This window comes from Vombatus ursinus, unplaced genomic scaffold (assembly GCF_900497805.2).
Source record: "Vombatus ursinus unplaced genomic scaffold, bare-nosed wombat genome assembly UNPS02014773.1, whole genome shotgun sequence".
NCBI lineage: Eukaryota > Metazoa > Chordata > Mammalia > Diprotodontia > Vombatidae > Vombatus > Vombatus ursinus.
Genome location: NW_020954551.1, coordinates 23,010,685 through 23,024,694, shown reverse-complemented (window position 1 = coordinate 23,024,694; position 14,010 = coordinate 23,010,685). Strand labels below are relative to the sequence as shown.

General features: G+C 36.2%; 1 protein-coding gene across 5 annotated transcripts in view; it reads right to left on the bottom strand.

Annotated features, from left to right (window-relative positions):
• Positions 1-14,010, bottom strand: part of CHL1 (cell adhesion molecule L1 like) — a 279,234-nt gene that overhangs the window by 98,881 nt on the left and 166,343 nt on the right. For all 5 annotated transcript variants that reach the window (XM_027863960.1, XM_027863965.1, XM_027863963.1 and 2 more), the window contains one exon: positions 13,508-13,698. In XM_027863960.1, coding sequence (XP_027719761.1) covers positions 13,508-13,698 — 191 coding nt within the window. The remainder of the gene's footprint in view (positions 1-13,507; positions 13,699-14,010) is intronic.

The following is a 14,010-nucleotide window of genomic DNA, read 5'->3' as shown; positions in this document are numbered from 1 at the left end:
TTTCATTGGAATTGTGTCACCTTTGTATCTTAAGAGTTTCCTTCTTAGTAGATACTTCTAGTTTTAGCCTATGAGATTCCAACTGTCCTTCCAATAAACTTTTTGAAATCAGTTTGAACTTGACAGTGAAATTACCTGCCCTTCCCTTTAAATAATCCCATTAGTCATAATTTTAGCAATATCATTCCATTACTATTCTTGAGGCATTTATTCTCAATTAGGTTGAGCTGAGCCTCACCCTTAATCCCCAAGCTGGGACCTTACTTCTAAACAGATCTAGCTTAACAAATGTTCTTGCTTCTTTCGTTAAGATTTTTGGCAAGTTAGATCATGAAGGGTAAAACAACCAGATTGAGGTGGGTTTTCTTAATTGGACTGCCAAGGGCATCTTCTGCCTCATGGTCAGTCTTCACTCCCCATATGTTTCCCTCCCTCCCTTTTTTCCTCTTGAAAGATTAAAAAAAACCTTTCTGTAGTTTTTCTAGTTGGACATTATATACTCAGAAATAGATGACCAAGGGTCACAGCCTGATGACGCTTTTGTCTTAATTAAAGATAACCTTATTTCCTTCACTTATGAGTTTGACTTATTTAAGAACTAACAGACTCATGTTAGATTATTTTTTTTAGATTTCCTCTCCCTTATTAAGCAAAATGTAGGGGAGACTAATCAGTCACCCCCCCATAATTTAAAAACCAGAAACCAGTTCTTACATGTCAGTTTCAGAATTTAATTCTCTCTCTATCTTTTGAACGATAAAGTTAAGAAGTTACAAGTTGCTCTGATTTGACAGAGAGAACTCCAAAAGATATCTGGATAATTAAAGCCTCTCACCATTTCTGTCATCATGTTATGTTTCCTTGTGATCTGTTTCCCAAACTTTTCCTCTATTTCCCCTTTTGGCCCAGACTGCCTGTACTATACAAATAAAATCATCCCCCATCCCTTCTTGAACTATAGCTAAATGCTTTCCAATAATTTTCACTGTTTTCTCAGGTTAGAAGACTTTCTTAATATGCAATATGCCCCCACCAATGTTTTTTTCTATTTTGTATGTGATATATCAATCTGGAATCATGTTTCAGTTAAAAAAGTATTACCTCACTTAATCTCAGGAATAACTATGATATCATATTTACCTGTTTTCAGTCTGAAAAAGTAAACAGTATTCCACATTCACAGTCCCCTGCCTTAGTATTTAGAGAAGCAAAATATTAAAGCTTGATGTATCATCTAGCATCATTTTGTTATGATTCCAAAGTTCCTTATTCCAGTTTTAAAATTTGAATACATATCTATTACAACCTACTATAAAAGAATGTAAGTCTTCTATTCCATAAGATTTGGAGTAATGGAACCAATAAGTTAGTGGTCAGTTTTCAAGAGGTTCCAAAACTAGAAGACTGGGGAAATTGAAGCAGCAATTTCTGTAGAAGACGGGAAGAGCTGATGTGTATTTTACAAATGAGCAGACCTAGTATTATCTCTTATCAAACTTTTCAGAACTTACTAGGTGGGTCTCTTTTGCTATGGAGTTAATTAATATACTATTTAAATCTTTCATCACTGAACTTCCTTCTTTGAACACTGGGAAAATCTAATGATTCAGAGAGACAATGAAAGTACAGGGCCCTGGTGTCCACATTTCAATTTTAATCAAGCTTATTTAAGATATTGTCTAAATTTCAAAGTTATGCATGGCATTGGTGAGAGATTCTATTTTACAAAAACTTCCAAAATCACTGTAATCAGATGATACAGTCTCTGGATTAGGGCTTTTTTTAAGGAACGCATTCAAGTGTTTAAAAGCCTTAACCTGTCCAACTGAGTTGCATATTTGAAATAACAACACGCTAAGCAAATATGCTATAATGGTGTCTCCCAATCCATGGCAAATTTTGAATGGATCCTAAAACTTTTATTGTAAAAAGCTGAGGTTTTACGTGAGGGCAGCTAGGTAGCCCAGGGGATAGAATACTAGGCAGACACTAACTAGCTATGTGACCCTGGACAGGTAACTTAACTCTGTTGCCTCATTTTCCTCATCTATAAAATGAGCTGGAGAATGAAATGGCAAACCACTCCAGTATCTCTACCAAGAAAACCCCAAATGGGTTCATGAAGTCAGACACAACTAAAACAACTGAACAAAATTACATTAGAAGAACTTAAAATTTTGTTCCAATTCCAAATCTACGATGGTATGAACTTTAAAACAAACAAACCAACTAAACCAATAACAATAATGATCTGTTAATTGACAAAATGCTTTTCATCAATAAACAAGAGGTACAGTATCTTAATTCAATGCCACTTACGCCCCCCCAAAAAAAGACCAGCCTATGGTTATCAATTTCCTGAATAAAAGTTCATGGGAACAGCAAAAACTGGGTGGGAGAAGTTAACTCCAGGGTCCCAGGGCAATCTTTGAATTTGGTTAGTATCAGTTACTGCTGTGCAGGTATTTAGAGATTTTCACATTTTAATGATATCATTTAAACTATTGAAATATTTTCTTTAAATATGTGCTAAGTATATACTTTCAACCCCATGGAATTATGAGTACTTTAAAGTCAAAGACTGCCCTCATTATTCTTTGTATCCTTCGTCACTAACATACTTCTGTGCATATATTAGCTAGTTAATCTACATTGAATTGATTTGAAATCTAATTAACATGAACACTAACAAAACACAAAGGTTAATTAAAATGAAGAGAAAAACATTAGGATCATTATTAGGTTTCCTTCATGAAAATATCAATGAATCAAATACTTCAGATTTGTCTATATCTGATGATGAAAAAGAATCAGACTTCAATTATCTGCCTGAAAGGAAAAATGGTTAGAATTTGTCAAGAGGTAGAATGGTGCCTTAAGCAAGACTTTGGGGTGTGTGTGTGTGTGTGTGTGTGTGTGTGTGTGTGTGTATTTGCAGAGATGTTTTATCTAAGCAAAGCATGAAACCTGGTAAGCTTTCTCAACATTTAAAGAAGAAACTTTTAGAATTAAAAATAAGTCATTTTTTTTTACTAAAATTAGAAGTAAAATGGGTAGGAGTCCTTGCAAAACATGTTTATTAGTTGAAAAAAAATCACTTGTGAAGGCTTTGTGTTTACTTATTTTTCCCCTACTGTCAGCAAAAAGAAAAAAAAATTCACAAGAATAAAATCAAAGGAAAAAATCAAATTGTGTTTAATTCTTTTTTCTAAAACTTACAGTAACATTTTTCTAGCTTCAAGGCCAGAAAAATTAGTGAAAATGTACATTTGTTCTGATTAACCTTGGTTTCTGAAGTTATTATTAAATGCTTTCTGTAGTACTTATTTAAGTAAAACTTCAAGATGTGACTTAAATTCATAGTAAAAGAAATATATGAAAAGAAATGAAAGCATGGATGGTTCCATGGCCAGTGAGCCATTCCCAGAGTCAGTAAGACATAGGTTCTATTCCTTCCTCTGACAAGTATATGTGTGATCCAGAGCAAGTCATTTTAACCTCAGGGCCTCAGGCAATTCTCGAAAAACTATAATTTGCAGAGTAGATTCCACTCTGCATTGGTAGATCTTGCTTTCCTCTAAATCTACCAAAGTAGTTCACTACAAGAAGGAACTCATAGACTTCCTCATATGGATGCATTTTGTGTACACATACAACATACACATATACATGTATGACACACATGCACATAAGTGTACCTTAATGCCAATCTATGTACATGAGTGTTTGTGTGTGGATACATATGCATATTACATATATACATACATATGTGCATATCTAATATCTTCCACACAAACTCATCTCAATATTCATTATCATCATAGCATAGAGGTGACCCTGGGTTCCTGAATGTCATGCCAATGGAGTGCTTACCTCTTTGAGGAAGGATTTTGTGACAGGTTATACTTAGGAGGATTGACTCTTCCTCAAATACATATGCTGTGTGTCTCATGATTAAGGAAATTAATGGCAGCTAGGTAGCCCAATGGAAAGAGTACTGGATTTGGAGTTAAGAAAACCTGAGTTCAAATCTTGCCTCATCTATTTGTATGACACTAGGGCAAGTCAATGGTCTCTATCAGCCTCAATTTCATCATCTATAAAGTAGGACTAATAATAGCACCTACCTCTCAGTGTTGTGGTGAAGATAAAATGAGATAGTCTTTTAAAGTGCTTTGAAAACCTTAAAATGTTATATAAATGCTAGCTATTAAAGAGGAAACATCATGCAGTGGAAATAGGATTGAATTTGGAGTCAAAGGATCTGTATTACAATCTTGACTCTGCCACTTAATACCTACCTGTATAAGCATACTTAAGTTTCCTCATTGGTAAAACTTGCTTTGGAGGTACATACTGCCACAGATGGGATGAGTTAAATGAGGAATTCAGCCCATGAGCAGACCTTGCCATTTTCTTTCTCCTTTGTATGACTTCATCATCATATATAGGAAAGTGTTTCTCAGAAAACTAGACAAGGCCATGAAATGTAGATCCCTGTCTCTTTAAGAACATATACCAAGTCAGCCATGGCATGAATCAGAGTCTCTTCCCTTTTTTCCCTTTATTATACACCTCTTTAATCAATTACAGTACTCAAAAATCCCAAAGTATAAATCTGATAATGGAAAGAAGAGATAACCCTCACTTCACTACCAATCACCATCCTGGGGCAGGGGGGAAAGAAGTCTAGAGAACAACCATAATGCATATTAGAAGATAGATCTCTCCTATAAAAAGTGGAAAATGGGAATGCATTTGGGGAGCTGCCATATTACCACTCTAATCTGGACTCAGACTGCAGCATACCTCTTAATTCCTGGTGACAGTAAAGAATATCCTTCTCATTTAGATACCTCTTATATACATTTTCTCTTTTTGCCTCTCTTATGTAAAGATGGTGATTTGCTATATAATCATTCTTTTAGAGAGACCTGTGCTATTACATCTCATGACTTAAAGGGGTAGGAAGAACTGATCAAATTTAATTGTCATTTTTGAATTCTTAGGATGCATGGACATGATCCTTATTCAAATTATTATGGTGAGTGCCATTAATGCAGTCATACAGTGTATGTAGATACAAAGGTGCTGGACCTAGAGTTAAGAGAGATCTCCATTTTAAAGATAATATCTGAGTGATCCCAAACAAGTCACTTAATCCTTATGAGTCTCAATATCTTCACCTGTAAACTGGAGATAATGATATTTATCATGCTTACCTCACAGTCTTACTAATGGAATATATGTAAAATGTTTTGTAATCTTTAAATAAATGTTAGCTATGGTAATAATGTTGGCAAGTCAATGAACACAACTGTCCTGGAAGAACTGAACATGAGAGGACAACAGAAAGGCATATGGTGGGTGTGACAAGACTATAACATGTTATTTATCAGCAGGCTTACCAGGAAGAATTCCATCAAGAAAATGTACAAGTGAGGGAAAAGATTGGCTGTTCACTTGGCAAGAAAAAGGGAATAAGAGGCAGTGATAGACAGTCTTGACACCACTATTATCTGGTGATATCAGGGGAAAGAAAGGAAATTTGCCAGTTTGTTGGGTGGACGCTCCCCCTCCATTGCAAATTCATAGAAAGCAATGGCCAGGAGACCACCAATAAGTTAGCATGGTTCAGTTTTCAATTGTATTAAGTTGAGGAAACACACCAATGAGATCATGGATCAAATTGAATTATTGAATATTATTCTCTTATAAGTAAATAATAATATCATAATAAATATTTACAAGTGCTTATTATGTGCCAGGCACTGTGTTAAGCGCTTTACAATTATCACATTTAATCCTAACAACAACCCTGTGAGGTAGGTGCTATTATTCCTATTTTATGGACAAGGAAACTCAGGGTGAGATAGCTTAAATGACTTGTCCAGTATCACATAGGGAGGAAGTACCTGAGGCTAGATATTCCTTATCCTAGGCCTGGTGACTATGGTACCTAACTTCCCCACAGAATAGTCTATTAAAAGAAAATTCTTTGTTTGGGTCTTTGCCTTGATTAAATAAACAAAACACAAAAAAGATAAAATTTAAGAGCTTTTTGTTGTTGTCGTTGTTGTTGTTTTGTTTTCTTATAATACACCAAGGCAGAAAAGTATTGGTGGGTAGGCCTACTGGGCTGGCCTAGATTAGAGGAATGACCTGCATTTATAGATAGGAGTTAGAGTCTTCCATGTAAGGGCAAAGGTATTTTGATTGGATCAGTTGTGAGGAGGTGGGATTAGAGTCCCCTCAGCTCTTTCCTAAGTGTTTTGATTGGCCCACAGTCCTTTTGAGGAGATGGGGTACGTGAGCAGATGTGGCAACTGCTGCTTTGTACTCATTATGAGGAGATGGGATTATGGCTAAAGAGATATAATAAGAGAACATGCATATTGCTCTCTCCTGTAAAATCACCCTCCTGAAAGTCAAGCAAGATTAAGACATGGAGTCACTTGAAAATGACTCTGCATTAGTGATGGATTTTACACAAGGCATACCATGTATTGGATAACACAGAAATAAATGTTGGGTGCATCATCTTTACACTGATATTCAGTACTGTTAGTTCAATGAATGCAGGATATTGTGGTATAATGGCAAAAGGATTGATCTGAAATCAAAGAAGCTGGATTCAAATCATATTTTGCCTCTTAACACCTCAGAAATCTTGGACAAATGACCTAAAGTCTCTGGTCCTCAGTTTCCTCATCTGTAAAATGAGAAGTTGGACTAGATGATGTCTCAGGTCAGTTCTACCTCTAAATCTATCAGGTATTAAAAGTGTCACTTGAACAATTTGAAATGTGTATATGACATTGTAGATCCATTCACAACTTGAGTTTTGAAGGTTATTCTAGCTAAAAATCATGGGCAAATGAGTTTCTCTTATCTGTATGTCCATCTGTTGGTCTTACTACAATTTCATAGGAAGCTGCTATTTTTCTCAGCCCCAGAATTAGATATGTAAAGATGTAGTAGATCTTTGGGAAAAAAAGTTAGAAAGCTAGGTGAGTGTTTTTCCAGGAAAAAAAAAAGTCTTCCATGAATTTAAAATTAGTCTTCTTAATTTGTTCAGCTTAGTATACAGAAATATCAAATCAATATATCCAGAGGGCTATCATTTTTTTTCTGAAAATGTTTATTTTGTTGAATTTTTTTCCATCTCTAACATCCCTCTAGTCTCAGGACCTTCTCACTCTTATCCCATTTGTAGTGACCTTCAAGAGTCTCCATTTTAGGGACAAGCCCAGGCCAGCCATGCTACACTGCCCTCTCAGGTATGTTTCCATACCATAGATATATGAGTGCCTTCTCTTCCCGTATTTTCAACTCCCTTTTACATGTTTTCTTCCTCCATTCAAATGTATCCTCCTTGAGGGAAGGGCCCATCGTGATTTTTGCTTGTGTTTTTGGCCTTAGCACTTACCTGGCACATGGTAAAACCTTAATAAATGTTTGTTGCCTCTCATCATTTGTTTGGTAGTAACATTATATAATACAAATCAAATTAAAATCAGATCGTAAAAACAGCTCTCTTTCTGGGAAATGATAATGGTATATTTTATAGTACTTTACAATTTGGAAAGTACCTTCCTGAAAGCAATATTGTTGAGCAGCCAATACTAGCAGGATAATTTCCATTTAAATGACAGAAATGAACAAAGGACCTCAGTGTATGAATGACTTGACCATAGTTACAAACTTGTAAATTTCAGAAGCTAGGACTGAACCCTGGTCTTCTGATTCCAAGGCCAGAAAAGTTTTCCACTACACAGACTTGTTTTACTTTTGTGAATCTCCTTTTCTTTATTTTTAATTTAGCGGTTAGATTTCTCTGAAGTACCTTTAAGTTTGTTGATTCCTCAGAGGTTATGTTGTTTTCCAAAGTTGTTTTGTTAATTTGTTTTTGTTTGTTTTTTGTTCAGTTTGGTTTTCTGCCTCCCTAGTGGGACATTTCATCTGCCCTTTCTAAGCAATATCAACATTTTTTTTTCTCTTCTTCTTTTCTAGGTCCATATCCAGAGAAGAGAAAAAATGAAGCAGAGAAATAAATCCACTGACTTTCTCTCCAGCTACTTTTGCTTTTTACCAAGGCCTAGAATTTTCTAGTTAATGAAGCAATTGTTTCTGTAAATCTACTAAGTAACTAAACCCATCATATCTCACATAAATCAATTTATCAGTGAATCAACAGGCATTTATTAAGTAGCTACTTAAGGCACTTTGCTAGTGGCTGTTTTCTCTGAGAATACAAATATAAATGCAAAACAATCAGTCTCTGTCCTCCAGAAATTTAAGTGGGATGCATCAAGAAGACCCATAAATAAGTAGAAGATATGTAGACAATAAGGACACCTTTGTTTCAGTGGAATGGGCCAAGGGAGGCAGTAGCAGTTAAGATGATTAGGAAAGACTTACATCACGGTCTTCCCTGAGCTGGGTTTTGAAGTAAACCAGGAATGCTGAGATTTGAAAGTGAAGAGGGACTTTTAAAGGGCAAGGGTGTTAAGAAGTAGAACTGGGGAGAGAGTTCATGCCAGATATGGGGAACAGACGAGATGGAAAGACATGGATGAGGTATAATAAGGAGTCTTATGGAGCTCAATGAGAGAGTAAAAGAAGAGAAACATGAGGCTGGTCTACAAAGGAAACTTGGTGCCAGGTCATGTAGGAGTTTAATAAGGAGTCTATACTTTAACTTAGAGGAAAGAGGGAGCTACTGGAGCTTCCTGAGATGGGAAGGAATATAGTTATACCTATGCTTTAGGAATATCACTTACTATTACTAATAATAATAAATAATGGTGATGATCATAACAGTAATAGTATTTGCAAAGTACTGTAAGGTTTTCGAAAATTTTACAAATGTCATCTCATTTGGTCATCATAACTCCACTAGGTAGGTGTTACAATTATCCCCGTTTTTCAGACAAGAAAACTGAGACAGAGGGAGATGAAGGGACTTATTCTGGATTACACACGTAATAAGTGTCTGAGATGGGATTCACCAGCTGCCTCCTCATATCCATCCTCATTGCCAGCACACTAATTCATATCTTCATTATTGTGTCAGGACTATTACAATAGTCCTCTGAATCTCCTTCAGCGGTAGTCCTTCTATCTCCAGTCTCTAAACATTCCAATCAATCCAGTATACTTGAGTCACAATAATTAGTATGTAACCTGATACTAATTTTCTGGTCATGTTACTACTCATAGCTACAACTTTCAATATTTCTATTTTGCATATCAAATTAATTCTAACAGCTCTGAACAGGCCTGCTGTCATCTGAAATTTGAAGCTAAGCAGGGTTAGGACTGGTTAGTATCTGAATAGGAGATCAACTGGGAATACTGGGTATGGTAGATTTGGACGGGGGGGATCATATAGCAAAATACAGAATATATTGGATTTGTAATCAGAAGTCTAGGGTTGGAATCTTGCCTCTCGTGCTCACTGCACTGGGATTTTATGCTAATCACTTAAGCTTTTTGGCCCACAATTCCACATCAATAAACTAAACTACATGACTTTTAAGATCCCTTCCAACTCTAATCTATAATTCTTAGATTGGTTTCCAATTCCCTCAACAATCTGAACCTAACCTATGCATTCATTATTATCTAGTAGAATGTAAGCTCTTTGACATCAGGGACTATTTCCATTTTTTCCCCTTTAACCTAGGTTCTAGCAGAAGGGCAGCTAGGTAGCACAGTGGATAGAGAGCTAGAGTCGAGTCATTTTCAAGGCCAGAAAAAAAAATAGTGAAAATAAACATTTGCTCTGATTATCTTTGGTTTCTGAAGTTATTTGTAAATGCTTTTTGGACTAGGGTCAGTTAGACCTGAGTTCAAATCTGGCCTCAGATACTTACTAGTTGTGTGACCTTGGTCAAGTCACTTATCCTCTGTTTGACTTAGTCCACTGGAGAAGCAGATGGTAAACCACTCCAGTATCTTCACAAAGAAAACCACCATGGATGGTATTGGTGAGCTATGGTCCATGGGGTAAGAAAGAGTCAGACACGACTGAATGACTATCCAACAATAAGGCTCTACCAGAGTGACTTGTCATATAATAGGTGCCTAATAAAAATATGAATGGAACTGACTTATCAGGAGTCTATTTTTGAAGGGCTATGTGTAGTTAGTAGCAACCACTGTTGACCGTTAAAGGATTTTCCTATTATTTACATCATTTGGATAACCTTTTTGCAGAAGAACATTATATATTTTGACTTCTTGTTCTGTTACTAAGATGGCCTGGTGTGCTTTTGAGTGTCAGAGACTCCACTAGAATAAGCTTGGCAAATTGCTAATAGCCCACCCCTCATCATGGTGAATATGTGTTATTGGGCTTACAGGCTGTAACAGTCCTGGGTCCAATGTTCCCTTGTAAATAGAATTAATTTATTCCCATTTCCTGCATGGTACTCCATCAATCTGCTTAGGACAAAAGAGAAATAAGGCCCCTCTTTCTTCCAGCCCAAGAGCTCTCAATGACTTCATGCTAAGGAAGGACAGCCCACTCAGCACATTTCACTGTGGCCATTCATAGGCTCTGATAAATGAAAGCAACCACCCTTGTCTTAATTAAACACTCAAATCTCAAAGTTGCATGTATCAGCTAAGCAAATGGATCTTCTTTGGCTCATTCGCGTATAACAGGCAATAAGAAGTGTATGCTATTATACCCCCCATCACTATGATAATAAGTTTATATCTGTCTTAGAAGGTAGTATTCACATTAGAGTTATGCCTCCTTTTTCCTTTCTTTTTCTCTTGAGAGAAAGAATGCAGTCAGAAGGTAAGATCCAGCGTAGTACTTCTTACTGCTTTTCATCTTATTTTGTGGATTCTTTTTTGTTTATTCTGACATTCAAATGGCATTGTGTTATTGCAATATTTTATCCCCTCAATGAATTTGTAATTTTATCAATTTAGGTCCTCCCTCCCCCTTCCCTTACTCCTATCACAAACTATCCAACCATAGCTTCTAATCCTGTACAATTCTTGCTCATGTTCTCCCATAATTCCTCCATAGGGAGTCTATTCACCATGCTGGGGGCTGTCCTTTAGGATTCTTCATATTAGGAGGTTTCCAATGCAGGATTTCCAATCATTTTTCACTAGGTGACTGAACTTCATCTTTGTCCCTTCATATGTCTCTTTGAGGGTATCTTTCATATTATTTGTTGTAATAATTCTTTTGGAACCAGCCTAGTCATACTGAAAGAGTTACCAGCAAAAGACTGAAAGATTGGGGATGGATTATTTTACTGTTACAACTCATAAAACAAAGAGACACATAAGAGGTCTCCCATGTTGCTCCACTGTGCTTTTATAGTGATGGTGATGGCGTGGGAAAAGGAGTCAATTATCATAATAGAAGATGATATTGAAAATAGTCTGTTAAAAATAGTTTGAGTAAATACTATGTGCCTAATTAATAAAATGGTATTCATAATTATATTACCTATCTCATGTAATTATTACAAGAGGGAAAAATGTTGAAAATGTGAAGTATCATATTAATATGAATTGTTATTATCTCCTGTGATAAACTTCAAATATTTGCAGATATGCAAATAGGCATTTCAATAGAGTGCTGGACTTGGAGTCAGTTAGACCTGAGTTCTTATACGGTCATAATCATTTACTAGTTGTATGACCTTGGGATATTTATTTAATCTCTGTGAGGTTTGATTTCTTTATATACAAAATGTCGATAAGGTCCTACCTTTCAGGGTTGTCATAAGTATCAAGTAAGGTAATATATGTATGTTGGCACAGTAGATGGAGCATTGGACTTGGGATCAGAAAGACTCATCTTCATGAGTGCAAATCCAGTCTCAGAAAACAGATTAGCTATGTGGTCCTATTTGCCTCTGTTCTAAATCTGAAAAATGAGCTGGAGGAGGGAATGACAAACCACTCCAGTATCTTTCCCCAAAAAACCCCAAAATGGGGGCAGCCAGGTGGCACAGTGGATAGAATGCCCAGCTTGGAGTCAGGAGGACTTGAGTTCAAATCTATCCTCAGATCCTTACTAGCTATGTGATTCTTAACCTGGATTACCTAACCAAAAAAAAAAAAAAAGAAAAATGAAAACCCCGAAATGGGGTCATGGAGAGTCATGGGGCATGACTGAACAGCAATAACAACAAAAGTATTTTATCAGCCAGAAAGTGCTATATAAATATGTTATTACTATCATATTCTCCCTAAATCTTCTTTTCTACCAGCTAAGCACCTTGTATCACATGCTGCTCAGTCCCTACCTGACCCTGGTCATTCTCAGGTATACACACTACAGCTTGCCAATGTCTCTCCTTAAATATGGTACCCAGAGTTTGGTAACCCCACATACAGAGACATACCTACACACATCTGCTAATACTTTGTGGGAAAAAAAAAAACAAATCATGTGGGAGACTGGAAATGATTCATAAGGAGTATGCTTAATTCATTACTTCTCTATCCACAGAGAGAATGCAATTATGCAATTAATTTGTCTTATATAATTAAGGTTCAACCCCTAATCTCTTAATTGCAAAAGCACATTCTGTCTTAAATTATTTCTCCAAATGCTGGGCTCTTAATTCTTCCTTCTTAGATATGAGTATATTTCAAAGCTCTTAATTACAATTCCTTCAATCAGATCTTGACAATTATTTCTTTGCTATAAAACTCCCTGGTAGCCTTTCTTCTTCTATCCATAGCCACAGCTCCAGACTCAGGTCTCACCACCAGGAGAAAGTATTCAATGAGTAGGGAAGTTTTCCTTCCTTGCCTTTGTACTCCCAGATCCTATGTTCTTGGAAAACAGAAGGCACTAAATAAATACTTGATGAGAGATTGCTTAATCATTCAGTTATGGGATTACTGCAAGAGATTAATAGCCCTGAGTCTTAGGCCAATAGGAGAAGGGGAACAGATGGAATTAAATATTTACGTAGCACTTAGTACATGCCAGGCCCTGTTCTAAGAACTTTTTTTTTTTTAGAAATGTTACTTTATTTTATCCTCATAATAATCCTGTGAAGTGGTTGCTGTGTCCCATTTTATTCAGAGGAAAATGAGGCAAATAGAAATTAAGTGACTTGCCCAGGGTCGACAGCTAGTAAGTGTCTGAGGCCAGATTTGAATTGAGACCTTCCTGACTCCATGCCCAAGGCTCTATCTACTATGCCACCTAACTGCTTATACAAACCACATCATCTTCACGAGGGATTCTAGGTCCTTTTTAGTATAGATATGGGAGACCTCTGGCTTTAGACAACAGAGATTTTAGCCTTCACTTCTTTCTAAACTTTTCCTGACCACAAATACCCAGCTCAACCCCTCCTGGATCTTCCTGGCAGTAGAGCCATGGAAGTGTTCATTAGAGATAACCATAAATACACGTGAGATAATGTTTGCTTATTAAAAATAACTAACGTCCACCGCAAAAACAAAAACAAAAACAAAATCAAACAAACGTGTTTTCCTTTGAGAAACTTACTTGGAACTATGAACTCAATTTCTTCTGACATGGCAGTTCCTAATTCATTAGAAGCAAAGCAGCGGTATTTCCCTTGAAAGTGAGTGATGTGTCCCTCATTCATGATCTTGAATGTGCCTGTGTTATTAGACGAAACTATCCGTGGGTCAGAGAGGAGACTAAACAGCTCCTCATTCTTAGTCCAATGAAACCTGAAAGATAAAGTTAATGTGAAATTTAAAAAAATGGGAAATTAGAAAATTATATTTGAATTAAAAAATACAGCATTCAGTGATAGAGAAATCTATAAAAATTACAAAATATGTGCTGTGAACAGAATATAAATGAGAGTCTCTATACATTGCAAGATGTATAGAGGGGACCTTTGAGAGGCATGATGAAGTACAGGGTGAGTTGTTGCTAGTTAAATGAAAAGGACTTGGTAAAATTTATATGAACATGACATTTATATGGATATAGATATTGATTTATAGAGATTGAGATAGACATATATAGACATAGAT